At 51.6% G+C, this 26149-nt stretch overlaps 7 protein-coding genes across 7 annotated transcripts; 2 read left to right on the forward strand and 5 right to left on the reverse strand.

Moving 5' to 3' along the window:
- Nucleotides 1-2913: 2913 nt before the first annotated feature.
- CH63R_09667 (uncharacterized protein) lies at nt 2914-3563 on the reverse strand (the record flags this gene model as incomplete). Its single annotated transcript, XM_018304641.1, has 2 exons — nt 2914-3135; nt 3444-3563. The coding sequence occupies 2 exons, from the start codon at nt 3561-3563 to the stop codon at nt 2914-2916; spliced, it is 342 nt and encodes a 113-aa protein (XP_018156664.1).
- Nucleotides 3564-8509: 4946 nt separating this feature from the next.
- On the reverse strand, nt 8510-11025 carry CH63R_09668 (amine oxidase; the record flags this gene model as incomplete). The annotated part of the gene is made up of 5 exons (XM_018304642.1): nt 8510-9779; nt 9839-9958; nt 10011-10166; nt 10253-10504; nt 10562-11025. The coding sequence occupies 5 exons, from the start codon at nt 11023-11025 to the stop codon at nt 8510-8512; spliced, it is 2262 nt and encodes a 753-aa protein (XP_018156665.1).
- Nucleotides 11026-12872: 1847 nt separating this feature from the next.
- On the forward strand, nt 12873-14792 carry CH63R_09669 (Thiamine pyrophosphate enzyme; the record flags this gene model as incomplete). The annotated part of the gene is made up of 1 exon (XM_018304643.1): nt 12873-14792. The coding sequence occupies one exon, from the start codon at nt 12873-12875 to the stop codon at nt 14790-14792; it is 1920 nt and encodes a 639-aa protein (XP_018156666.1).
- A 647-nt stretch (nt 14793-15439) lies between these two features.
- CH63R_09670 (Heterokaryon incompatibility protein) lies at nt 15440-18738 on the forward strand (the record flags this gene model as incomplete). Its single annotated transcript, XM_018304644.1, has 4 exons — nt 15440-15653; nt 15973-16112; nt 16165-16273; nt 16937-18738. The coding sequence occupies 4 exons, from the start codon at nt 15440-15442 to the stop codon at nt 18736-18738; spliced, it is 2265 nt and encodes a 754-aa protein (XP_018156667.1).
- A 2123-nt stretch (nt 18739-20861) lies between these two features.
- CH63R_09671 (uncharacterized protein) lies at nt 20862-22088 on the reverse strand (the record flags this gene model as incomplete). Its single annotated transcript, XM_018304645.1, has 1 exon — nt 20862-22088. The coding sequence occupies one exon, from the start codon at nt 22086-22088 to the stop codon at nt 20862-20864; it is 1227 nt and encodes a 408-aa protein (XP_018156668.1).
- A 78-nt stretch (nt 22089-22166) lies between these two features.
- CH63R_09672 (uncharacterized protein) lies at nt 22167-22589 on the reverse strand (the record flags this gene model as incomplete). The annotated part of the gene is made up of 1 exon (XM_018304646.1): nt 22167-22589. The coding sequence occupies one exon, from the start codon at nt 22587-22589 to the stop codon at nt 22167-22169; it is 423 nt and encodes a 140-aa protein (XP_018156669.1).
- A 549-nt stretch (nt 22590-23138) lies between these two features.
- CH63R_09673 (HET domain-containing protein) lies at nt 23139-25420 on the reverse strand (the record flags this gene model as incomplete). The annotated part of the gene is made up of 2 exons (XM_018304647.1): nt 23139-24807; nt 25134-25420. The coding sequence occupies 2 exons, from the start codon at nt 25418-25420 to the stop codon at nt 23139-23141; spliced, it is 1956 nt and encodes a 651-aa protein (XP_018156670.1).
- Nucleotides 25421-26149: the final 729 nt, after the last annotated feature.

Here is a 26149-nt window from a genome sequence, read left to right on the forward strand (position 1 = left end):
GGGTGCCTCTACATCCTGCATGTCAACGGCTGCGCGATTCAGGGCCAGGGGGTGTCCCTAACCCCAGCATTGCAACGATGAAAATATGAGAGGATTGGTTCAGGGCATCAATGGCAAAGCGCTGGCTTTGCGTTAGTTCTAGTAGCCTAAGCCTAGACTAATACTCTTTACTAGTCGCACCAACAGCCAGGTGTATGTTTACATTCTGCTGAATCCCCACAAAAGCTAGTACTGCCAGGGCAAAGCACGCAGTATATAAAGGGACGCGAAGTTAATTCACATTCCTAAAGGTAAGTTAAGAATTAGAGATACGTAACATATAGAGGAAATACTACTTACCCTATTAGTTCTACATGCAACTGCTAGATAAGGACACCAGGTAATTAGAATGACAGCTGAAAGGTAAAGCATATTGAATGATGAGATATGCATTCCTGCGTAGGAGGGACAGCGCAGCGTCCTAAGGATAAAAGGAGTTGAAAAGCTATATGGCTAGAGGGGTAATGTGTAGTATTGAAATCGAACACTTAGGTAGGATGTAAGTGAAAATAGGTAGCGAGAGTCTGTTAAAAAACAAAACTGACGCTGTTATTCTTAGGACCCATTAGGCTATTATATACATATTCCTGTCCAAAGTAATAGCAATAGACCATCTACAAGACTGCTACACTGGTACAAAGCAGCGAGTGAGGGGCTGCAAGATTAGAGATGTTAAGTGCATTTCCGAAACATCGACGAAAGTATTCTAGGATATGATAAGTTTTGTATGCATGCACAGGTCAGGTAATCGCTCAAGGCTGGGCTGACTGGCCCCACCCTTGTCAGATTAGACTAGCGATGCGTCTCTAAAGCAAGCGGAGTACTCGCGTGAGTTGGTAGTGAGACATATTACTGGTGCTCAGTTGAGTGCAGTCTGTAGCTGCACTTCCCCAGTCTCCCCAACGAGCAGGAAAAAACCTACGCAAGACTTTTTGTTTTATACTTCTTGCATGCACACAAAAAAGGCCTAAACAAGGCTTGGCGACGAGAAGCATTGAAACACCCTTGTGTGGGATAAAATTCAATCTGTTTCCATCATGCCGAGTTGAGACCTTATACACTGGCCATGCCTTGCCCTCGGTATGGATTCCATCGAGTATCGACAGCAGGCCCGGATGACGTAAGGGTGTACCTCTAGTATTATCCTCTTTTTTTTAAAGAGCTGGTTTTTGAATCCAACAGCAAGCACCCCCTCTGGGGAGTCGTGACCTTAGTCTTAACATACGGACCTAGTGCTGCAGCTGAGCTCCAACAGGGCTTGCCCAGGTAGGTATCGGCATAAAGCCTTGGGCCGCGCGTCGTCAACCTACCTCACCCCCTCTGCTATCTAAAGCTTCTAGCCCTACCTGACCTAATTAACCTTCAATCAAGGTTGCTTTTATCATAGTAGCAACCTTAGTAAAAACCTTTCACTAGTAATACCCTTAAGAGCCCCTACTAACTCTATCCCTCGGAGGCTCCGACTGACCAGAGGTATCGCAATGACAACTAACAAGTACAACATCCCCCCTCTAGTCTAATAAACAAGGTTCTCTGTACCCTGCAGCTCTATTTCCACCAACCAGACCACTTCGTATGCAGAATCAGGTTAAACCAGACGAATTGGGGCAGGTGCCCTTTGTCGAAAAAAGGATGCCCCGGCGTAAAACCACATCATCATCCTCCTCCTCCTCATTGCTCTTATTTGAACTCAAGAACGAGCGGTTTCTGAATCGTTGATTGTCGATTTTTTGTACGTTGTCAAGGCAATAAAGTCCATTATTGTTATCCCGCTCTTGGCGAGAATGGGGCAAGTCTGTGTTCGATAGGATACTACCACAGTCAGATTAACAGCACTGCTGTAGACCAACTGCCCAGCCGACTGCCGCGAGTATCGTGCTGCCGCCATGCTGGCCGTGACCAGGGGCGATAGAGACAGGCATTCGGTGCGGTGGGCATGCCGTCATTTCCGCCGAGGTCGAGATCTAGGTCAAGGTCGATCGAGAGTAGACCCGACGCGAATTCCTGCCAGGGCCGCCATGCAACATTTGCTCAGGGAAGCACAAGCTGCAGTAGTCCTGAAGGACAAGGCGGGTGCTGCGGATCCTGGCACATTATTAGCACCTCGAAACGGCATAGTGGCTATTATGTCTGCAGATTTGGCTGATAATGGCGACCCTCATCTTTGCCCGGCGGCGCATTGCTCTTCTAGCCATGGGCAAGGTTGTCTGTGGACCTTACTACATAGCAAAAGGTTGTAGGAGTAAGGTTTTTGCCACTTGACGTGTCTACCCCGCGTTTTAACCTTGACGGTTCTTCTCCTTCTTGAAAGGTGCCGTTGAGGCCATCAGACCAAGTGGAGGACGCTATCAACATCTTTTGTGGCAATGTAATAACAGACGGCTTTTGTGCTGGCTGGTCATTCAGTTTTCCCGTTCTGTTTCATTGTCATGGCAATACAAAGGAGGAATGGCTTAGAGGCGCTGCAGATGTTACCAATATTGGTATTAAATGTACTCAAGTTACAATATTCTATCACGTCGAGGCTGACTACAAGGATGAGGGAGCCGTACTTGAAATCACAACGGTGGCTGGAATGTTACTTGTATGTCTAAGGCCTTAGATAAACATGCCCTTGTGCGAACATTTTACAAGAAGAACCACACCATGCTGCACTGCGGCGAATTCCAATTTGCTTGTCTTGATTGTGTACTTCTGGTTTCTGGCCCTTGGGTAGAAACTACTCTCCACTCCTCATGGATGACTGCAAGAAACATTCCGTCCAGGTCTATGCTCCTATGGCGTCTGCCCCTAAGGCCATTTTGAAGAGACTCCTCCGAGCAATTCATGCTGTAATTATGTAGCCACATGCCAAGCCAGCCCTCACTCGACTGCCTAGGTCGGCAAGCACCAGGATCCGCGACCACTCGTGTGGACCAGACAGAAAACCGCGTTGGCGACGATGACGCAGACGATGCAGAGGCCAACGATACTCCAAGCCGCGGAAGAAGGCTTGCTCGACTCGGGCGCAGTGGCTGGGGAAAGTAATCGGGTCGGATCCGGCAGGGGCCATGGGTGGCCGTTCTCGAGGGCACACCGTTTGCGGGCGACGTAGTCCTAGCAGCAGCAGAAGCCGCAGAGTTAGCAACCAGGAGCGCGCAGAACAACAGACAACGTGGATACCAGACCCGCGCGTACCTTGACGCAAATGTCCATTGGGCGGAGAATTCCTTCAACGGTGAAGGTGTCCAGTCTGTGGTACAGGAGGAACTTCCTGACGTCTTCTGGCTTCTAGGTGACGACGTGGCGGAGCTCGGTGCCATCCCAGGGACAGTAGAAGGGGGCCGACTCGTTGATGGCGAGGCCACGGTATAAGAAGAGGCGTCGGAGCCAGGCTACTACCTCAAGGACAGTGGCACCCTCACCGGGAATGGTTCTTTGAGGGCATCGACAGGTATATCGGGGAGGACAGTGCCGTCGTTCTGGCGTTGGTTAGTGGGCGGCGCAACCTTCTTCTCTGTCATTTCCTTCTGAGGCTCGTCCATGACAAAGTGATGAAGAGACGAGGTGACGTGATCTTCTGTTCGATTACTGGATATGGAGCATTGAGCACCTTGCTTGTGGTGAAGACGGGCGGAAGAAGTTGCCTTGAAATGAAGGCGTGTTTGCAATGGTTAGCAAAGAAATCTTCGCTCTGTAGATGAAGCTAGAATTCTATTCTTGGTATGCTCCCATAGACTGCGCGTTGCAGGAATGACTGGGAGAATTGTCGCGGAAACCACTGAGACGAGGTTCGCAGTTGAATGTATTTCAAGAGGACAATACTTCAGCAACACAGGAGGGAAGGAATGCAGTAAGTCTGTCCAAGATATCATTAGACTGTTAAATATTGATTAGTATTCTAAGCGTTACCGCCTCATGTTCAAGATTTCTGCCATGGGGTGACGTGGTTGTTGTAGGTGACTCTATCTCTCAGTTTAGCAGAATACTTTCTTGAATGATACCCCTCTCTTAATAATGATGAGTACAAAGGCTGTCAGCATCCACCTAGTGCTCTTCTGTTCCTTTGCATCCCTACAAAGTGTCTTCTAAAGTAAGTTTTTAGTTTGTACAACAGCCACAACTTGCAATCTCCAGCTGGGTCTGAAGAGACACCTAAATTCTAACACACTAGGTTTTTGCATGTGCTTGCCACTGATGTTTTATGGCCTTCTGCTAGTTTCTAAAAGACAGACTTAACAGAGCACAGTGGCAGACGTTGGCTAGGGTCACGTAGAGCTTTAAAAAGCATCTAGAAGTAGGGTTTGTTTGTATTTAGTTTTACTAATAAAACCTCTGGAATAGAGACTCCAACTGATAATGACTGCACTGAGTTGAATGAAGTTGATTCAATTTCTACACAGGAAACGTCCGCCTCGTGACACATTTAGGGTTGATAGCAGCGTTGGAGGTGGGGTTAAGGGCCTCAATGCGCGACTGAGGTTTAAAGAACTAGCAGTACGTTGATTCCAACCTATTGAGGCGGTTTAAGGGGTGTCCTGCATTTAGAAAAAGTTGTAGAAGTGTAGAAGAACGCAAGAGATTGTCATTAGGGGCAAAGATTGTCTGCAAGTAGGCAAGGTAGCAACTAAGCCACTAAATAGAAGAGAACCTCGTTTGCTATAAGATTGCTTAGCTGCTAAGAAGTCCGAACTATCTAAAATTTGTCGGTTCGGAAGGAAGGGGCGAAATTGTGGGCGAAAGTACTTCTTAGTAAGGTTATATCAACTACAATATCTGATACTGATGGAGGGGTTCAGTTCGACTTCCTCGGAGACCTTAGGGCGACAACCCATCTACATGGATAGCTTACTTGTGACAGTTTCCTATGTTCCCTAGATTAGACTAGCGTCTCGTTCCGATCACATGCAAGTTTTTCCCGACGGCATTGAGCGTCGTCACCTGAGAGCATCTTTTCGGCTGTCAATGAAGCAATCGTCAGGCCATCTCCAAATCAAGAGCCTGCCAACCTGTCAGTCCGCCAACATGCTTCTGTTCGTCACCGTTCATTGGCACCCCGCCGCTTCGCACGGAACCCTTCAAACTGCTCGGTTGTGACAGACTTTCCAGGAAATCTTGATGCAAAACCCTGGGTTGGAGCAGCAACCATGGGCCCACTATTGTGGTGGGATATCGGATGTCTGAATGACATGACTCCATCTCGCCGGCGCGAGGGTTGCATAGTAACGATCGCAAAGTAAGACGACGTTAGTCAAATCGGTGAGAACATGCGGTCGCGAGCATAAAGCATGGGGATATACTCATTTGTACAAGGAAGCACTCAAGTAATAAAGTGATAAACATGCAGCAGGAAGAACTAACAGACTCAAAATAAATATCGAAGCACCTTCACGTATTCTTTGTCCGAATGTACGCCCGTTGGAATAACGTAGTATTTGTAATGCTTTCCACTACTAGTTAGTTTATAAACACGCATATATTGCAGATACCTCCCAGGAACTTAATTCGACTCCGGTAATAACGTCGGGCACCCACTTTTCGCCCACCCCCCCATTTCGCCCACCCATAAATCCCTCATCAGCACACCTAACCTCCAACCTCCTCCTTTTTCTAACCATCACAACATTTACAGTTTTTATCCGAATGGCTTCATTTTTTCAGCATACCTTTTTCTTGCCCTTATGAGCGCATATACCGAGTATGAGGTCAATCAGGCCTTGGAAGCAGTCGCCAATGGGCAGTCCCTCCGGAAAGCATCAATCGAATGGGGTGTGCCACGTTCAACACTTCGCAGTCGCATCAAGGGCTGCCAACCAAGGCAACTTGCCTTTGCTGACCATCAGAGACTCTCTATAGGTCAGGAGGCTAAGTTGGCTGAATGGATTCGCATTCAGCATGCCCTTGGTGTTGCTCCAACCCATCTGCAAGTGAAGCTATTCGCAGAGAGGATCCTCCATGCTATGGGGGATACAGAGCCTATAGGGAAAGGTTGGATAACAGCCTTTCTGAATAGGAATCCTTCAGTCAAGGTCCAGAGAAGTCGCCCTATCGATTCTAGACGTGTTAATGGGGCATCTACTGAGGTCATCAGGGACTGGTTCAAGCATCTCGCCATGCCAGAGATCATCAGCATTAAACCAGCCAACAGATACAACATGGATGAGACTGGTATCCTTGAGGGGCAAGGATCTAATGGGCTGGTGCTGGGCATGTCTGAGACGAAGTCTGTTCGCAAGAAACAGCCTGGATCAAGGGCATGGGTATCTATTATTGAATGCATCTCTGCCCTGGGCCACAGACTGCATCCCCTCATTATATATAAGGGTATAACAGTCCAGCAGCAGTGGTTTCCTTTGGATCTTGGCCCTTATGAAGGCTGGCAGTTTACAGCAACAGAGAATGGATGGACAACAGATGCCACTGCAGTTGAATGGCTGCAGAAGGTCTTCATCCCTCAGACTGTCCCTCAGGGCAAGGAGGAGGTTAGACTGCTGGTCTTGGATGGGCATGGGAGCCATACAACGACGGACTTTATGTGGCTCTGCTATATAAACAACATCCATCTATTGTTCTTACCACCACATACCTCCCATGTCCTCCAGCCACTTGATCAGTCAGTCTTTGGCCCATTAAAGGCAGCCTATAGGAAGGAGCTTGGATACCTTAGTCATTGGAATGACTCTACTGTTGTAGGCAAGAGGAACTTCCTAGGCTGTTATTATAAGGCTGCCCTGGCAGGGATGACGATCCAGAACATTAAAAGTGGGTGGAAATGGACTGGACTATGGCCTGTTTCTATGGCAAAGCCCCTTATGAGTCGTCTGCTGCTCCCATCAACACCAACACCATCAGCATCATCTCATCAGACCTGCAAAGGGCAGTCTGGAGGCAAGGAGGAAGTCAAGGAAGGCAGGGGAGCTGAAGGATGGGCTTCTGTATCGTCTGCAGTGGCATGGTCGACGCCAAGGAAGATGAAGGATCTGGCTGGCCAGTTGAAGCTATTCACAGAGCTGGATAATGATGCTAGTACTCAACGCCTCCTTTTCATAAAGGTGAAAAAAGGCTTCAGCGAGCAGTCCTATAAGCTGGCAACTGCCCAGCATAATCTTGAGCTCCTGCAGGCCCAAGTCACCAATAATGCAGCAAGGAAAAGAAGGACAGTCCAGATCGACCCAAACACCAAGTTCGCCAATATCAAGGACATCCAGAAGGCTCAAATTGAGGCTGGCGAAAAAGAGGGTATCACGGATGAATCCAGCGAGTCTGATTTACCTAGTGAAGCTGAAAGCTGTATTGTGGTGGCATCTAGACGAAGTCAATAGTTAATTGAACTTGGTGGTTATGATGGGGATAGCCTCATTTATGGGTGGGCGAAATGGGGGGGTGGGCGAAAAGTGGGTGCCCGACGTTAGTGTATATTAAACAAGCCTGGTAAGCCGAGCTCCTCGTTTACCCCTCGGTCCCGAAACGAGAGTTTCGTTTACAGGAAATTGTCTCGTAAATCAAATCCTTGCCCTCCCGTATCCTTCCTGGATAGCTGTACGAGGAGCCTATCAATAGATTTCTTACCCACATCGCTTTGGAAAATTAGGCATTGTAACCTATTGTGCAAGAAAGTACAGCAGTAGATTATGTTGAATTGGAGGGTAACGCACACAAAGGGCGCCACGGAGGGCGTCGGAGATAGGACTTATCGGCCAGCATAACTGGCCGCTCGGCAGCAACAAAGGGCCTACTGCAGGCTTCGTCCTAAGTAGTAGGCTTTATAGTAGCCTTAGGCGCCTAGGAAAGGGGCTACTAAAGGCCTAGTTAGGCAGTAGAGTACAGCTGCAGTATACAAGAATAGTTATATCCAGATTACACTCAATATACGCACAATTAACCTATTATAGTTACCCTTACTAATCTAATAATATTCTCCTACTAGAGTACAGCTATTACTAAAGTTTTACTAGGAATACTAATTATAGCCTGAGGTAGATATTGTCTTTAGAGGAGTAGGTTAAAAAGCCTTAAAGCCCGGATCTACTTAAGTAAACTACTCTCGGCTCATTAAACTGAATCGCTACCGACTTGTTGCTCTAAGCCGCTGCCAGCTGGTTGCTCCGGACTCCTAGAGACTTGGAGCCACCGTCACTAGTACAACAACTCAAGCCAGCCAGGCGGCAACGCGACAAGCTCGACTGAGTCGACTTATCAACAAAGCCATCTCCCAGTTGTTCTACGCGGAGCCAGTTAAGCGTTTGAGGGAGAAAAAGCTAATGTTAGAACTTTAGCCGCTCTTCGTCGAGTTGGGTTTCTAGGTGGACTTGACGGCGACCTATCTATCAGGTTCAAATCAACCCTTCAAGATTTGGGAAAAGAGTCGATTCGAGGTGGTACGTGCGCGCAGAAAACTGTTTAAAAATAAAGCTAAACCATGCAGCTATTCAAAGGTCTACAATTTTTAGGGGGCAGTTCATTATGTGTACCGGATCATCCTAGTATGCCCCTATGCCTTGGCAAAATCCCCCTTGATGCCCAGCTTGGTCAGTAAGGCCGCAGCCCTCTGCTTTTCCGTCCCGGCCCTGTCATTCAGCGTCAGGCGGCCCAGCGGCTCTTGGCGGTCCTCCAGCATGCCCTGGCGTACGGCCGCGCCGAGGCAGCCGTGCCACAGCTCCATGTTCAAGTCCATATACGGCGGCAGCCCGACGTACGGGTTGTTCGGGTCGGTGCTCGTGAGAACGTCCAGGACGTCCTTCATCGCAGCCGCGTGGACGGTGTTGTGGGTCGCCGTCATGCTGCACCACGCGGCGATGCCGTGCACGGCGCTCTCGAGAGCGCCGACGACCCACGCGTGGTGCGGCGACGCGTGCTCGCCCATGACGACCACATCGCCGGCTGGGATGATCATCTTGCCCCACATCTCGCTGAACTGGAAGGGGCGGAAGAAGGCAAAGGCGCCGGCGGCATTGGGCTCCTTGTACCAGTCCCACGCAAAGTGCGAGTCGTACGACCCGTGGATGAGGATGTGGAGGTCCTCCAGCTGCTTGGGCGTCGCGTTCGAGGGGGCGTGCAGGCGCACCAGGTCAGCGATGAGGAGGGTCCGGAGCTGGGTCTCGTCGTCGCCCATGAGGGAGCCGAGACGCTCGGCGTCCTGCTGCCACGTGTACGTGCACAGGAGCACCGCGGTCACCGAATCGGGATCGTATATGTTGTAGCTTGGGTAAACACACGTGCGGATGTTGAGGTCCGAGTGGCCGAGGCCGCCGCGCTTGACGGCGGTGCCGGTCGGGAGGTCGTGGATCCACCACGGGCGTGTGAACTTGATCGCCACCTTGCAGCTCGGGCCGTAGCCGAGCGACCGCACCGCCTGGCGGGTCGCGGAGTTGAACAAGACCGCTGTGGTGTCCATGTGCTCGAGGCAGCCGAGCGCCGTCGTGTTGAAGACGCAGCTATAGGACCTCGTCTCCCCGCCGTCGGCGCTTTTGCTTTCTCCGCCGTTGATGTCGACGTTGACCTTCATGGCGTCGACCTGGGCGAGTGCCGTGACCTGAGACGAGTACTCGACCTTGCTCGGGTTGCCGCTGAGCGCGTTGATCTTGGCTTCCATCTTGGTGGCGAGCTGCTGCGCTCCGCCGAGAATGCAATACCATTTGGTGTCAGGGTCGCCGGGCTTGGGGAAATCGAAGTCCAGGGACTCGAGGACGATCTCGCTAAAGGCTTGGTCGTACCAGTTTGTGCCCCTGCGGTCGCAACAGGTTAGTTGACCTTGGTTCCCTCTCCGGGCATGTTATGTAGGTTGCAAAAGACTGATGCTCGTCCAGGGAGCGGGACTTACCCGTTGAACGTCTCAAACCACTGGATGGTGTCGTAGTTGTACGGCGGCAGCGGAACATCCCCTGTCATCGGCGGCGGGAGAGTGGGCTGGGGGAGGCTGGCGGGCCAGGGACTGCGAACGCTGTCAGGAAAACACAATGTCACGGTGCTAAAGTGTGTGGCGAGGCCCGCACCTGGAGAGAAATTGGGTCATGGTCATGTTATCGAAGCTCATCAGCGTCTGCCATCCCGTGTTGGTCTGGTTCTTGATATCGTCCCGGAGCTGCTGGCGAAGCGGCTCCAGGAGGGCGGTCATGATGTCGCCGGGAGACATCTTCAGCGCAAGCAAGCTGAACGAAGATGAATGGTCAGCTGCGAGCTGTGTAGGCGAGAGAAAAGCCGTGCCACTCTTGTGGGCGACACGTAGGGGACTCACCGCGTGTCAATTTGGAGGGTCTTATCAGCGGTAAACTTCCACGGATCCTTGTCTTCGGTGGCGATGCTGCTGTACGATCCCCAATTGTTAACGTTGTTGAAGCGCCACGGCTCCTGCGGAACGCCGCTCGTCGGATCGATATTCGTCAGGTAGTACGGGATCAGGGTCCCTAGCGGAGGGTCATTCGCCCAGTTGCCGTTGGGGTCGAGTGACCCAAAGTCCATGCCAAGGTCCGCAAAGAGAGAAAAGGTGCTGTAGATCGACCGTTATGTTAGAGCGGAGGAGAGGAGAAGGGGGCATATCCCATACCGATCCATGACGGCGTGTTTGGGGAAACGCATGGCCCCGACATCGTAGTAGTCGTGCGGCTGCTGGCTGAAGTTGTGCGTGTACAGCCGCCCGCCCGAGCGGTTGGTCGTGTCGGCCTCGAGAATATCATACGTGAACTTGACGCTGGTTTGCGCCGTATTAAGGTACTCCAACACCAGGGCAGAGAAGAGGCCGGCAGCGCCCGCGCCGACGATGCCCACGTTTATGGCAAGCGGATCGCCTCCTGCCGTGCCGTCCTTCGGGATCGTCTTGAGGGGCGCCTCATCCAGGGTGTCGCCTGTGATCAGCTCGGGGAGATCCAAACTCTCGTCATCAGGCCTACGGCCGTGCGCAAGTCGGACGAGCTTGTTCCATTCCTCCTTGATGCCGTAGATGGCGTGCTGCCGCGCCCACTGCGCGCGAATGGAGACAGGTGAGCTGATGTCCAGGAGAGGAGGCCCCATCGTGGCTTTTTCGGGCGACCTAGGAGGGGGGGATAATGTGCCTTAAAAAGAGCTAGAGATTCCTACGGTTCGATGGTAGCCACAGGGCGGAGGCGAGAAAATCGAGGTAGAGGATAGTGAAGATGCTCAGATCCATTTCCCTGGCGGAGACGCGTATTAAATAAAGGTCGACGCCTTCTCTGATGGCTGGGTTGTTTGATGTCCGTCCATCTCTCACACATGCTTCTCTGCCGCCTCCCCCTCCTCCGCCAGCTCCATTCCAGGCGCCTGCTGGTGGAAAGTAGCAGTGCCCAATACGGGGGGATAGGCTTCTTCCATATCACACGACAGACGCCATTGACCAATCTAGACTCCAAATGGGGTGTCATACCGGAAACCGCGCTAACATGGAGACGACACAACCTCTGCTTCCAATAAGCTCTCCCGCAAGCTCTACCTTAAGGCGACTTCTTCCCCTCCAGCTTGCTTGACCTGCCATCAGCTGACTTGCGACTGTCTCTCTCCTCTGCGCCATCGGACCACTTTCTCAGCCTCAAGGCCAAGCTCTACATTTCCTTATGCAATTTCTCATACATATCAGCGCGTAATCTTACAATTTCAGGCGTGGGGGGTTCATGCCCATCACCGGGACAAGAGCTGCGACACAGGTCAGCTCCGATCCGAAAAGCTCGGCCACCCTGGGTTATTGAAGTTCGCCAGCTTCAAGTGTTGAAAGCTGAAAAGCTTCATTGGCGAGTAATGCGTGATGGATGCGGAGCATATTGTGCTGTATCTCCCTCAAATTGGCCTGGTGTCAATGTTGCGGTTTGCCTCAGGTACCATCCCTGATTGGCACCTTCGATGTTGTCTGCAATTGTTGTCAACAAATCATATTATTCCATGGAATTCTGGACTATGCGATAGCTCAGTTCAGCCCGCCTATTTGATTCGGAACAGCATGTTCTAGTCCCAAATTCATGCACGACCCCGCGCGGTCCAGACCGAAGCTTCGGCCAACGCGGAACGGTCCGTGAGTGCCGGAAGCAACCCTATTGACTGCTAGTCCCGCTTCGGCAAACGACCATGGTATGTTATGACAGCCCTATAAGCGGTGAGTGGTACAACCTGGTGCCTGTAAGGCTGTCGTTCTCCTCATAACTGGGGTAGAAGAAACGTGGCTGGCTGTTGTGGAGGGGCTACACCGCTCCATATCTCTGCCTAGTTGAGATGTATACTATAAGTCCGCGCCATGTGTGTAGGCTAGACCAAGCTGTGGCTGGCTGAGATGCATTCTGTAAATCCGCGCTACGTGTGTAGGCTAGACCAAGCTGTGGCTGGCTGAGATGCATACTGTAAATCCGCGCTACATGGGCTAGACCAAGCTGTGGCTGGCTGAGATGGGGAAGACTGCGGGAGCGCCTAATAGCAAGAGTCGCTGGCACGCCAAGTGCGTATCTTCCTACCCTTACTGCTACGTTCTATTTACCAATGTCATGTCTCACTCCGTGTTTCACTCCGTGATAGGAGATTGAACCAATCATCCTTATCCTATGCCACACGTAGTCAGTTGCACCGCAATCCGTTGGAGAGAATAGGGTATGAGATACAATGCATTAGTCCTGTGGGAAAATCAAGGAGCGGGGGAGGCCTACTACCCATATTCATCGGGTGTAGTGGGCTTTACCATGAGGCAGTATTTAAAATAACAGGAAAAGCCAGAAAAGTACGCCATCATCTGACTATTTTATCGTTAAACCTTTGTTTCCCTGCTTTGCGACCAGTGAGCGGGAAAAACAACTTTGAACGAGTATCTATCTTGAAAGGCTCTCCTTGAGAGATCTTAACCGCGTGAGGTTTTGTCCCTTGCGATGGAGAGAATCGTGGCCGAGACGCTGCCGCCCGGTCCGCCCCACCGTTGGGCGCGCGACTATCTTTTCGATGTCTGCCGCGATCTGGGAATCACGCGAATCTTCGGCGTTCCCGGGGTCAATGAAATCCCCTGGATTGATGGAACCTCCTATCCCGAGAACGGCGTCGAATATGTCCAATGCCTTCACGAAAACATCGCCATGGGCGCGGCCATGGGCTCGGCCCGCATGACCGGCAAGCCGGCCGTCCTGATCGTCCACGTCACCCCTGGCATCGCCCACGCCATCACCAACCTGTTCAACGCGTCGCGCTCGCAGTTCCCGCTGGTCATCCTCTGTGCGCAGCAGCAGAACGCGCTGGTGGTGCAGGAGCCTTTGCTGTCGTCCGACACCGTCACTCTCGCCCGCAACTACTGCAAATGGGCGCACGAGATGAAGTCCGAGGACGATATGAAGCTGGTGCTGCAGCGCGCCTTCAAGGAGGCGATGGCGCCGCCAAACGGGGCCGTGTTCCTCTCCATGCCGTGGGAGTTCACCATGCGCCGGATTCCCGAGGGCGATTACCTCAAGGGCATCACCCGGATTTCACCCCATTTCGGACCCGATCCGGAAAGCGTGCGCGACCTCGCCGGCCGGTTGGCGGCGGCGAAGAATCCCATCATCGTCGCCGGCGACGCCGTCGGGTTGGCCGGTGCCTGGGCGGAACTTCGCGATCTCGCTGACGCCATCGGCGCGCCGGTCCTGCAGCAGACCTTGAGCGCCGTCGCCAATTATCCCAATGACGATTCCCATTGGCAGGGCGAGCTGCCCAACAACCAGGCCGGCATGCAGTCGGCATTCGAAGGGCACGATGTCGCCTTCCTGTGCGGCTTCTCCAACCAGGCGCAGGTGCTGGTCTACAAACCGTCCGACGGCCCGCTGATCCCCGACTCGGTCAGCAAGCTCTATCTTAGCAACTGCATCTGGGACATCGGCAAGAACTATTACGGCGACGCCGCCCTGTTCGCCGACGTCAAGGTCGCCCTGCCGCAGATCACCGCCCTGGTGAAGGAGGTGATCGCCCCATTGGTCGCCAAACAGCGCAACGACACATTGGCCACGCTGGCGGACGATCGGAAGAAGCAGTGGGGGCGTTATCTGGACCTGGCGATGACCCAGGACAATGTGTGGGCGGTGGTGATCGCAGACGCACTGCGCCGGCAGATCGAGCAGCATCAGCTTCAGCGCGATTTCGTTTATATCCACGAGGCCATTTCTGATCCCTCCCCCTTCCAGTATCTGCTGCCCTACGCCGAACCGACCAGCTACTATTGCGTCGGTGGCGGCTCGCTCGGCTGGTCGTTCGGCGCCACCCTCGGCATCAAGGAGGAAAAGCGAGGGGTGCAGGGGATCGGCACCAAACTAGTCGTGGCCGTCACCGGCGACGGCTCCTCGCTGTTCTATCCGCAGGCCTGGTGGACGGCGGCGCACCGCAATCTGGGTATCCTCTACATCATCACCAACAACACCGAATACCACACCCTGCAGGTGGGACTCGGGAGTATCGTCCAGGTCTATGGCGAGGCGCTGGGCTACGACTGGACGCCGCGCACTATGGACCCCGGCTATCTCACCATCCGTGACCCCCAGCCCGATTTCGTCGGCATCGCCAAAGCCTTGGCCGGCATCGAGGGCAAGCATGTCGATCACCCGGCCGAGGTCGAACCGGCCGTGTCCGATGCCATCCGCTACGTACTGGAGACCGGCAAATCCTTTGTGCTGGAAATCAAGACGGTGGGGCTGAGCAGCCAGCAGGCCCCGCCCAACACTAACGATGCCGGCGCCGTCACCCCGTCACTCAGGAAGCAGCCGCATTTGGACATGGTCCATTCCGGCCCGAACTCCGCCCGCGAGCCGGGCGATACGGCGCTGATCTGCTAGTGATGACCAAGCGGGCCGGAGCCGGAGGCGTAGGCCACGTATAGAGTCCTTGCGATACAGGACTCTTATGAGAAACCCGCACCGCTAGTACATTGACGCAAACAGAAGAGTCTAGTGCATCATTATTATTATATATATATATGAAGGCATTTGTTCGTCTTACTAAGAATATGTGTATCCATTCATGTATGTAGGCAGTAGCCCCTCTCTGGCGCGCCGTGCTGCCCGACCCGGGCTCATTTACTCTAGTTTTAGGGGGTTGTGGCTGTCAGTTCCAAGCAGATGAACATATACGTCGCATGAAGTACTTATTGAAAAGGTTGTACGTTCTGTGCAAACTGTACACCTAGTGAAACTTGAGCTGTTGGGCTACAAAATGCAACGATCCCACCCTACCCCAGTAGTAACATACCTCGCAATACCATCATCTACGCCTACCCTCTCGAACATTAGGGCTAATCTCTCGCGCTCCAAAGTCTCCAGAAAGTACCCTATAAGCCGCCATTCAAGTGCAAGGGTTCAAGATTTGGGAGGGCGCAGCTTGGATTTGAAATCATGCGGTTGCCTAGTTTTGGCAAAGTGTTCAGGCCCCTCTGCCAATGAGGAACAAATTGATTAGGTACTGATTGGTTAGGCACCGGTTCATCATGGGCGTCACCTTGTCCCCTTGTTGCGGCCAAGTCACAGTGCTCGAGAGAGTGCAGCCTGATCAGGGTCGACCTCTGCACCTCAGATGGCGTGCCTGGTGTCGTCGCCCCAAAGGGCAAGACGCTGGGCTGGGCATGGCTACAGATGAAGAGGTGGCTAACAATGCAAGTGACAAGGCATACTTAGGCATTGTCGCGAATAGTGCGCCCGCCGGTGTGAAGCCGCTATGCATAAACGACTGGAAGGCGGCACAATTACAAGCTAAATCATCCTTGCTGCCTCGCATGACTTGCATGCAGCGGGCTTGCAGCCGGTGAATGCAGCTCTGGTCCATATTTGACTGCCGCTAAGGCGAACTATTTGCCAAGAAGTCCCCGTGTCCCATAATCATCACACTTTGCCCGCAGAAAGCGGTAACGAAAGGTTCCTGTCAGCATCCTTCAGTCAAGGATGTTCACTGTCTTGGGGACCAAAGCTATGCCCTCAGGTGCGATCTGGTAGGCAGTGTAAGCGTAGGCTGGCCATAGGGTAGGGAGAACCTCCGAACGATACCCAGAGCAACGCCAGCCAGCGACGCTCGCGTCCACCGCAGCCCAGGAGCGCATCACCCAACCCTCGACTGCCGGCGCGTGCTCCCTCGCCGAGCGACCCGCCGTGCTGCAGCTCAGCCAGGTGAGACCTCGACCCATCCTTTCTCGATGCGCCTCCAATACACTGCGGATAGGCATGGGCTGCGTGTGTACGGCAGGTTTCATCCGGCCTAGGGAACATGGTCGTTTACGGCCACACGATGCCTGTTGTTCAACACCTGTTCGCCAGGCATCCACGTCAAAGTAAGTCACGGGCAGGTGTCAGAGACGACAGCTGCAAGAGAAGCGTCTAGTATGTCTACCTCAGAGTGCAACAAGCTGTCCTTAACCTTCTCCCAGATTGCTGCAGAGTTGGCGCTTCAAGGCTGGAGTTGTTTCTTGGCTACATATGCTAGTCTACTTTTTTGCTTGCAGCCTTTGCTTAGAGCCTGCTGCTAAAGCAGAACTAAGACATTGTCAGCCCAGTCACTTAGGAATCGCACCGCCGCAACTCACCTAACAGGCTACACGACCCAAATCCCTTCGTGGCACTTTGTGACCGAGAGCACCCTCAGCGCTACCAATCAGCATTTTGGATTGAAACTCCAGACAGCAAAATACCGGCATGTAGTAAGGAAGCATCAACTAATTCAAGAATAGGGCCAGAGCAGTTTGTACTGACCTTAGTTAACGCTTCCTCCACTATAGTACCTATAGATGCTTTCTTTATAACTAAGCATTTCATGCCTACCAATAATATGAACTCGTAGGTGCCAAGCCGTTGCCCTCGAGCCTTGTGCCAACCGGCGATTAACACCCTCCTAGAACTGACTCTCCTACCTTCTTCTCTCTCCACATATAGTCAAAGAAAAGCTTCCCTTCAGTAATCAACCAGCATGAAAAAGTACCAGTACTCCCCGCTCACAGTAAATCGCCAAATCCGCCTCCTGAAGCTCAATGCTGGAGCGGAGGCGGAGGAGTTGTCTGGTGAGCTGGTGCACACCCCCCTCGACGGAACGCCATCCTTCACCGCGGTTTCCTACGTATGGGGCAATCCGCAGCCCCGAAAAGGAATATTCTGCTCGGGTCTTAAGATGGAGATCGGCCCCAGCCTGCACAGCGCCTTACTACATCTCCGGCAGCCCGCCTGTGAGACCTACCTCTGGGCGGACGCGCTCTGCATCAATCAGGAGGATATCCTGGAGCGCAACCAGCAGGTCAGGATGATGGGCGACATTTACGCCGCGGCGTCCTCTACAGCTATCTGGCTTGGCGAGGAGTCGTGCGAAGTTAAGATGGCCGTTGGCTGGTTACGCAGGTTCGCCGTAGCTTGGGACTCGTTGGAGTCCGACCCAGGCTTTATCACCAGAAACCAGGCCGAGGGAATCTTGCAGGAAGCATTCGGCAAGAAATCAGAAGCTGCCTTCCAACATATTTGGGCTCTCCTCAACCGTCCGTGGTTTGCACGGAAGTGGGTCATCCAAGAGCTGGTCAAGTCGCAAAGGCCAATTTTGGTGGTCGGCAGAGTGGCTCTCCCGTGGGCGATGTTGGCTGACTGGCTCAACTTCGTCGAGTGGTGCCCAAACGTAAAGGAGCTTTTCATGCGGTTCTGCCCGACACCTCTCGAGGCGGGTGCGAAGGTGTTGGGCTTAACTCTACTCCGGGCTTCGCTTCTCATGCGCTGTGCGGTCCCAGAGAAGAAACTCCTGTTGTTTCTCATCGTGAGGACGCTAGAGTTTAGATGCGCCGACCCCCGTGATCACATATTTGCAATGGTAGGAATCGCATCCGATGCCGACCGCTTCGATCTGATCGACTATGGAAGCCCAATGGAGAAGGTTTGCCGACAGCTCGCGTATTCTTGTGTCTCCGACAGCATGAGCCTCAAGTTGCTGTGGTCTCTTGTCTACCTTGCGCCGTTAAAGAGTCGAGTACGCTCTTGGTTGCCAAACATCGAAAGAGTGCTGGAGGACAGGGACGGAAGCATCTTGGCTTCCCAGTTCTCTGTACAGCAGTACAAAGATTATAACGCATCTGGAGACACAGTGCTGCAAGCGCATTTGGACGATGGCGGGGATACGCTGAGGATACGGGGCCGCCTCGTTGACAAGGTTCGACATCTCGGGTCGGACAACAGAAGTCTTGGCGACGCTCGCATCGTCGAAAACATGTTTAACGGGAATCTCCAACTCATTCAGAACAATATCCAAACGATGCTGAGGCGGAGGTGGCAATGGCTAGAAGAATGTCTGGCAATTGCGAAGACCTCGAGCACGACCAATGCCGAGGAAGCTTTCCAAAATGCGTTGCTAGGCGACTCCCTCATCAACAAAGAGGTACCCCAGAGTTTGGCAGTGGTCAAGAGCGAGTTTTCTACTCAGATACATCTCTACAAAGTCATGGCCTACGAAAACGACTTTATCAGCTGGTTGTCCGCCATAATTGCAAGCATGAGCCTCGAATCAAGCCATGTCCTGGAAAGCATGATACTGGAAAAGCTGCACCGGCGGTTTGGCAGGACTGAGAACGGAAGGATAGGCTGGCTACCACCAATCGCCGAGGAGGGAGACTTTATCTGCGTCTTTGACGGTATGGAGCTCCCGTACGCCATCCGTCCAGCGTCAGACGGCCGATATCTCCTTCTTGGTGAATGCATCATCCTAGGACTCATGAGTGGGGAGGCGGTGGGGATATCTGGCGTCGTTTCGGAGTTCATCATTCTCCAATAATCCTGATTCCTTTACCCACATACATTTTGTCACAGAGTAGGTATGCGAATAGGTTCAAGATTCGGTTGGTTGATAACCTTCCGCGAAGAGTTGCCTCAAAGAATAGCTTGCTTTCGTTCAAGGCAAGGATCCCTCTCTTAAGTGGCAAGATGACCACCCCTTTGCTACTCAACAATATCTACCGAGGTATATTTGCTGCGATCCGTTCATCACTGCTCAGCCGTAAGTTCTCTTATTCTGCCAAATCTATCAACTTCTTCAGCTGATCGCCACTAGGCGGTCTATTAAAGGTCGCCTCGCAGTAGTCGGGCGAGAGATCGTCCTGGGGAACGTCTATATGGTTGTGTTCTCGCCCATGGCACGGTGTATCTCTTCGAGACATACATCTCCAGAATGGATAGGAAAGGGGGGATAATTTCTGTCAGGAACAGCACCTCCGCATGTTCAACGTCGTTAAGGCCAATTCCTGTCTTTCTACTATACGTCTATAGAGCGCAGTACATGAATAGGAACAGATGTGGAAAGCCTAGAAAAAGAGAAAAAGTACATTATGCAATGCACATGCGAAAAATAATACATTAGAACGTAAGGCAGAATTAACCGAGTGTGCTACAGTAACAGGACGACTGAATATACAGATCAACATAGACGACAGCAACATAATATCACACCGCTAACACATACATATTCTTACAACAGGCTAGCAGATTTTTCATGCTAAGCTATGTATAATAATGTAGCAATGACTTAGTAGATATAACTGAGCTTAGATAGGTTCTGCATTTTGACAAGTAGGGAGATAGCAGTAATTAGCGTAGCTATTACAGCCTGCAGGTTAAGGATAGTTTGCGTTTGCAGTGTTAATAGACTTAACTGCTGTCTAAAGGTGTCTTTTCAGTTTAGTGGTGTGCTCTTGATAGTAAGTTAGCTATAGTTTCTCCTAAGGCTATAGGGTTGGTATAGTTCCTATGTCGCTTTAGGCTTCGCGACGAGCACACGGCTATATAATTAAGCTTTTAGAGTGTTTGGCAGCTCTCTTGTGAACTTTGGCAGCAGCCTACGAGAGTTCAGTTAGATCCCTCTTATCCCTGCTTTCCGTATCTGGCCCGTTCTCCAGCAGCATGCAAATGGTGACCAAACTTCCATTTGCGCTAGTTGAGGGAAGTGGCGTCTGAGAATTATCGTCATCGCTGTCCATTTATACAGCCATAGTGATGCGTTTCTTAGGCTAGTTGTTTTAGTTTACAAGCAACCAAAAAGAAGTTGTTACTTATCTTGCTAGGTAAACGGTAGCCTGGTTTCTAGACGAAAGGCTACAAGCAACACTTCGTCCTCTTTATTCTATTTCAATAAACGGCTATATTAATAGACTATAGAAGGTAATCAAGCTATGTATGTATAATGCTATTAGTCTTTTTAAGGGTTAGTAGTGGTAGCAGTATAAGGGGTTTAGTGGTAGTGACTGTGAAGCGGCACTAGTAATTAGTAGGAAATCCGACTTGCCTCTTGGCAGAATATATGAGCGGCTTGACCTACAGAACCCAGCGCAGGAAACAGGTTGGATGCAGTTGCTAGCTAGGAAAGGTTCTCTAGAAGCGAGCCTGCGGTTCAGGACCGACCTTCTAGCCTTTGCGACGTCCTAGACATGCCCTACCACGGGGTCGCCGTGCGGGACCCGCTTGGTCCGGACCGGGGAGGGGCATTTGGTGTGGATCCGAAAATCTATTATTCCGGCCCGGGTGAATAGTCCAACTAGCGTGAAGCGATTACAACAATACTCGTCATGAATCTAAGACGTGCCTATACAAATACTACTATATAGAAATGGTAGTAGCCTGTTGCCAGCCTTCTGTAGCAGACAAGCACTTGTATTGCTGCTAATCCTACTCTGCGGGCATTCCCTATCAAGGACTTCTGTCGTAATGCCCCCGTCCGGGCCCGTTCGGCCTGTCTGGGTCATCTCGGATTTCATCGGGGTATTCCGGTCACACTAGTTTTTCAGAACTAGTCACGATACCTTTAATCACCTAGGTTTATAGATCCCAGCAGACCCTTTCCCTATGCATAGTTAGTCCTAGAGACTAGAGGCACTTATAGATACGATTCCTGAGTGCACTGTCCTTTTAGGTTGCTCTGTCCAAGTTGTCGTTCAAGCCGAGAGAATCGAGTTTCAGCACACCTGCTAGCCACTTCCCAATGCTCTTAAGGAGCCCGCCGCTTCCACTTATGGCTCCCAGCTCCGTTGGCGTTTCCGGCCTCCTGACGTTCATGATCACGGCAAGGTTTTCCTCTGTGAGGCTGATGCATGTTTCGAATTGAAGGTTACTAGTAGGAATCGAAATACTGCAGAGACAAGTAACGCTTTCAGTCGACTGGATGACGTCCGCTTTAGCACTATATCCGTACTTGGCCTTTTTCCGCGGGATCAAAAGCATCTTGTCGACCCTAATCTTGTCCAAGATGACGGAAAGCCAACTCTGCAATCCCGTGGTCTCGAGGTGAAACTGCAGGCGGAGATCGGCGGCGTACTCCATGCCGGGCCTGTACCACAGTGCGTTGCGAAAGTCTTTATCTGTGTCCAATACAAGAGGCAGGTTGCCGTTGATTGTAATGAGCTTGAGTACGATGAACTTGTTCAAGTCGATGCCGACGAACTTGTTCATGTCTTGTAATGTGGCGCTGAAGGCATCGGCAAGCTTGTTGAATCCAAAGACAATGGTGCGCCGACTGATGAGCATGTTGGCCAGGGAGGCCAACGACACTAGACTGCCCGTGTCACTGATCCGGGAGAATGTGTGCTCGGCACCCTTGTCCGTGTCAATGACCAAAGTTCGCTTATCGATAAATGGCACGGTGATGAAAAAGGTTAGTCTTGTCATCGTTTGCATCTCCCACTCGTTGGCTGTCATGGACATGGCGAATCCCAGCAGGGGGTCAGAGCTCCTCCTGCTATTCCAGGTGAAGAACTGGCTGAACCATTGAAACCACTCATTGTCAGGAGTAAAGGGGACTGGCTTCTCGACGGTAGGCTCCTCGGCGAAACTGAACACTCGAAGGTGCAGCGTGTCGATTAAGCCAAATAGCCAGTTCTCTTTGTCAAGGGGTACGACTTTTGCTTCCGGGGGGAACTTTGAGGATCCAACGATGCTCTCTGACGCAATGTAGACTGGGGGCTGCGCAACGTTTGGCGAGATGAGACGCCTCAAGATGACTGGTTCTTTTGAGAGGGGTTCTCTCGGCCTGGGAGCTGTCCTTGTGGCAGTCTTTGGCTGGCCAGAACTGGCGATTGGGACCCAGTACTCATTGTCTTCATCCGAGGACTCGTCATTTGAGTTAGATACATCTTCCATCCCAAACCACGACCCTTTCCGCTGGTGATGGTCATACAATGAATCCATCGACTTGGTGTGGCCCCAGTCGTTAGTGAGCTACTTTGGGTTTCCCATGAACAGGTCGAAAAATCGCGGCTGGTCGTTTTCCAAGGACGGCGGCTCCAGTTCCTCGCGTTTCCACGCTCGTGCTTTGCCATGGGGCGTGTAAAAGGCAGCGTTAAAGGCAGCGAGCGTCGTTCTCGCAACGTCCTCTGAGATCATGTGCGAGCCGTGCGGGTCAAAGTTCAAAAAGTTGCGACCGATCATTTGGACGCGGCCGTCATGGTCCCAGCCGCCCTTCTGCGTATTGTACGGGGCCGAGGTGATGTTGACGGCGTAGAGATCTTGGAACGAGGTTTCTGGGTTCATGCCCTCGATTGGCTGTATGAGAATATCCTTGGCACCAATGTTGCCAACGCCAGCACGTTCTATCACCTGGCCGTTGTGACCGTTGGGCGGCAAGTTGCTGATCCTTTGCATAATGTCCACGGTCATACGACAGACTTCTTGGCGGATCTCTTCTTCGCAAGGGTCTCTTCCCATCCGCTGCGTAAAGTAGCATCTCCAAGTTTGTATCTTGTCCAGAGGGAACTGGACCTTCAGATCCTCGATCCCGACCTGGGCCTAATGGACATCTCTCATATGCATCAGCGTGCCAGCTGGGCAAGACATTAATATTGGGCAATCAATCGTTCACTGCTGCCCTCACCAGGCTCTGCACTTGATAGTGCGAGGAGGGACGTCTTTCGTCGGATTCGAGATGGAGTCACCGCCACGAGCCTAACACAAACCACGTACCAACCTCAAGACAGGTTCAAGTCGGATATCGGGAGCCTCATAGAAGCTCTAAACAAACTCAACGCATCTGCTCGTACCACAGGTAGCAGCGTATCAACCAACCGCTGGCGGCAACGTGAGCCCCTCGCAGATGTCGAGACAGACGACCTCTCAAGTCTGCGGCCGCCATACATCTATAACAGGATACACGAACATGCTGCCGAGGCCACGTTCGCCATTCCCCGTGAATTACTACATAACCGTACAGTTCGACTGTCTAAGAGAAACATCAAAGCCTTGCTGCCCTGGCCCCGCAGAAACCTCAAGCCCGATGATCTTCTTCGATCTTTCTCCAGTAACCCAGCGCCGACCATCCCGAACACCGATTTCTCGCATCCTTCTCATGTCGCCACTCATCGCAGCCTCATATATCGCATCCCGCCCGTTCCAACCTGGACAAAACCACATCTTTACCTCTGGATCAAACCCACAGGCCACTACGCCATCCAGGCTTACGTTCGCCGTCAACCGAAGATAGATGTACCCGGCGAAGCTACTTTCCCCATCCGTGATGAACATAAGCCTCTGCGGGTTCCACATCCGGGCGGGATAGGCGGATATGATCTCGATGGATGAGGACAAGACGTGGAACCGGATGGCACCGTGGGAGACGAACTTCATCCGCGTGGCTATTTGGGTGACTGCTTCTGTCTCGATGTGTTTCTTAAGATAGATTGTGTGCGAAGTTTGTGGGGCGTTCTTCGCAAGCTTGACGAGTTTGTGCGGCTTGGCGCGGAGGAAGACGCCGCCTCCTTGGTCTTCGAGATAGAGTCCAATTTCCTTCCGTGAGCCGTCGCTGGAGTCATGGCTTCCGAGGCCGAGAAGTTGCGTGTTGTTTTCTGCCATTGTGGTTTCGGCGACTATGCGCAAACCTTTGTTGGTCATGGTGTACTGTTCGGAAGAGTCTGTCAGCTTTTTCTTTTTTTGACCAACACCACTGCCAACCTCCCCCATGACAGAGAAGCTCATGAACCAAGGTGTGCCTACTTCGGGATTGTACTTTGCATCCCGACTCAACTCCAATTTGCCCGCATTTCTAAACTCTCGAGGGGAACTGGCCAGGATACCACGATACTCTGGCGGATCTTGCGCCCCTGAATCTCCGGGAGAGGCAATCCACGCAAAAAGAGTAAGATCATTCGTCTCCTTGATGATTTCCTCCTGCAGACGCATAAAGGCACCGCGTCCCTCGCCATACAACATGGGCATGTTGACGCCGAAAATGCCAAGCAGACTGTACGCGCTGTCTTCCTCTCGAGTCGTGACCCGTGTAGCTGCCCAAGACATACGGACTGCCACCGGTATACTCGAAAGGAGTGCCCCGATGCTTGGTCCCGGAGCAGAGCCATGGAGCAGAATCTTCTCGCTGATGCCGGTTCGGCGATGGATGACATCGCAAAGTTGGGCTCCAGTACCAATAAGGTCCCAATCTCTGTCGAAAAAGAGAAGCTCCCTCGGAGCAACGAGCTCTTGCAATGTCCAGCCGCGAGTAAACCACAGAGACTCCGCAAAGGCCTGGTTGGTTCCCACATCTGAGAGGAAGACGTAGCAAACTGCCGCGTTGGCATACCACTTGAACATGGAGTTGATGGCCTCGGAGAGTTCTGCGCTTGACGTCTTGTCGATGCAGCAGGTGTCGACCCAGGCGTAGTTGTGCCCGCGCTCAAGCGCAATGCGACAAGTCTCGCGTATCTTGGCCCATCCGCGCTTCTGGGCCAACGTCTTGGCATTATTGATTACATCTTGGTAGGTGACTTCGTCAGCTTCCCATCGATGGGATAGGACGACATAAGACTTTGGTATTGAGGAGCCGAAAAACTCCTCGATCTTGAGGGTAGAACAGTTGAGGAGCTTCATAACGCTGTAATGGCGGAAGTTGTCAATCCAGAACACGTGTCATCAACACAAACAGTAAGATAGTCGCTGTTTTTAAGGGTGGAGTGGATGTCCGCCTCTTGTTTGAATTAGTCCCTGAGAAACAGACTGAGTAAGCATGCATACTTGGTCTGTTTTTCTATAGGCGAGCCTATCAGAGCACACAAATGGCTTAGTTGCTGCCTGGGTAGTGAAAATGTAGTCTAGTGCCATCGCTCTTGGTTGCATAAACCCTAATCACAAGGCAAACTGTCTGAAGACTCGTTAGAAGTCACCTAAGCCGCCGCTCAGGCGGGACAGTATATTCCTTACGTAGTCGTCTTAAATACTAGGGTTTTCTTGTCTGTAGCTCGCTGCATTTCCTCAAAGTACTCGGCTTTCCGGTGCTGATCCTTCTGATGTCTGGCCTCAATGACTGTCTTCTCGAGCTCTTCACGCTTCACTACGACATCTATCTCGATCTCTTGCAATCGTTGCTCGGCACGTTCAAGTTTTGTGGCGACCAGTCCCACCTGGCTAGGCTCTAATCCTTGGTGTCGCACATCTTCCATTCTTTCCGGTATTTCCAGCAATTTCCGCCGCTTGGCTGCAGACTGCATGATTTCCGAAGAGACGGAAGGGATACATCACATTGGGATGAACATTTTCGCAGGAGTCCGCATGATAGAATATGAGTAACTGGCTCAATGAACTCAGTGGTCGACAGGGCAAGACTTAGGTGCTTAAATCCCTAGGCAGGACCGGTACTTGGATTGGGTTTGGTTGGTTTGCGTCTTATCTATGTTCAGTGTCGGTTTAAAGTAGTTATGGAATAAAGGTATGATTTCTTGTTTAAATTGATCTCTACACAGGCATTTCTCAATTTTTTTCAGTCTACATCGGAATCGCAAGTGTTTCTTTCCCAACTCTCAATGTTTAGCTGCTTGATATCAGTTAAATGTATATAATTGTAGCGGCTGAACACTATAAGTGAAAGCTTGGCGAAGGTATATTGAATGGATACTTATCTATCCTGACTATAATTTACATATTATTGCATATAGCCAACTGCGTACTTTTTATACCAGCTGCTCTTGGTTTGCATGTTGTTTTAATTATAGTGACTACTACCTCTGGAATGTCTACGTTCCTTTTCGTTTCCTGAAGTTTCGTTGAGATTTCGCACAAGAGCTGAACCTAACTATCCTCTTGAATCTAGTAGCTGTTCTTAGAAAACATCTTAACTACAACTCAGACTACAATGCTATCGACAGTTATATTAAGCATACTGAGATAGATACAAACGTACGAAAACTTGACATTTCAGTTGATGTACTCCATTGAACTAT

Source organism: Colletotrichum higginsianum, chromosome 6, assembly GCF_001672515.1.
Source record: "Colletotrichum higginsianum IMI 349063 chromosome 6, whole genome shotgun sequence".
Taxonomy (NCBI): Eukaryota; Fungi; Ascomycota; class Sordariomycetes; order Glomerellales; family Glomerellaceae; genus Colletotrichum; species Colletotrichum higginsianum.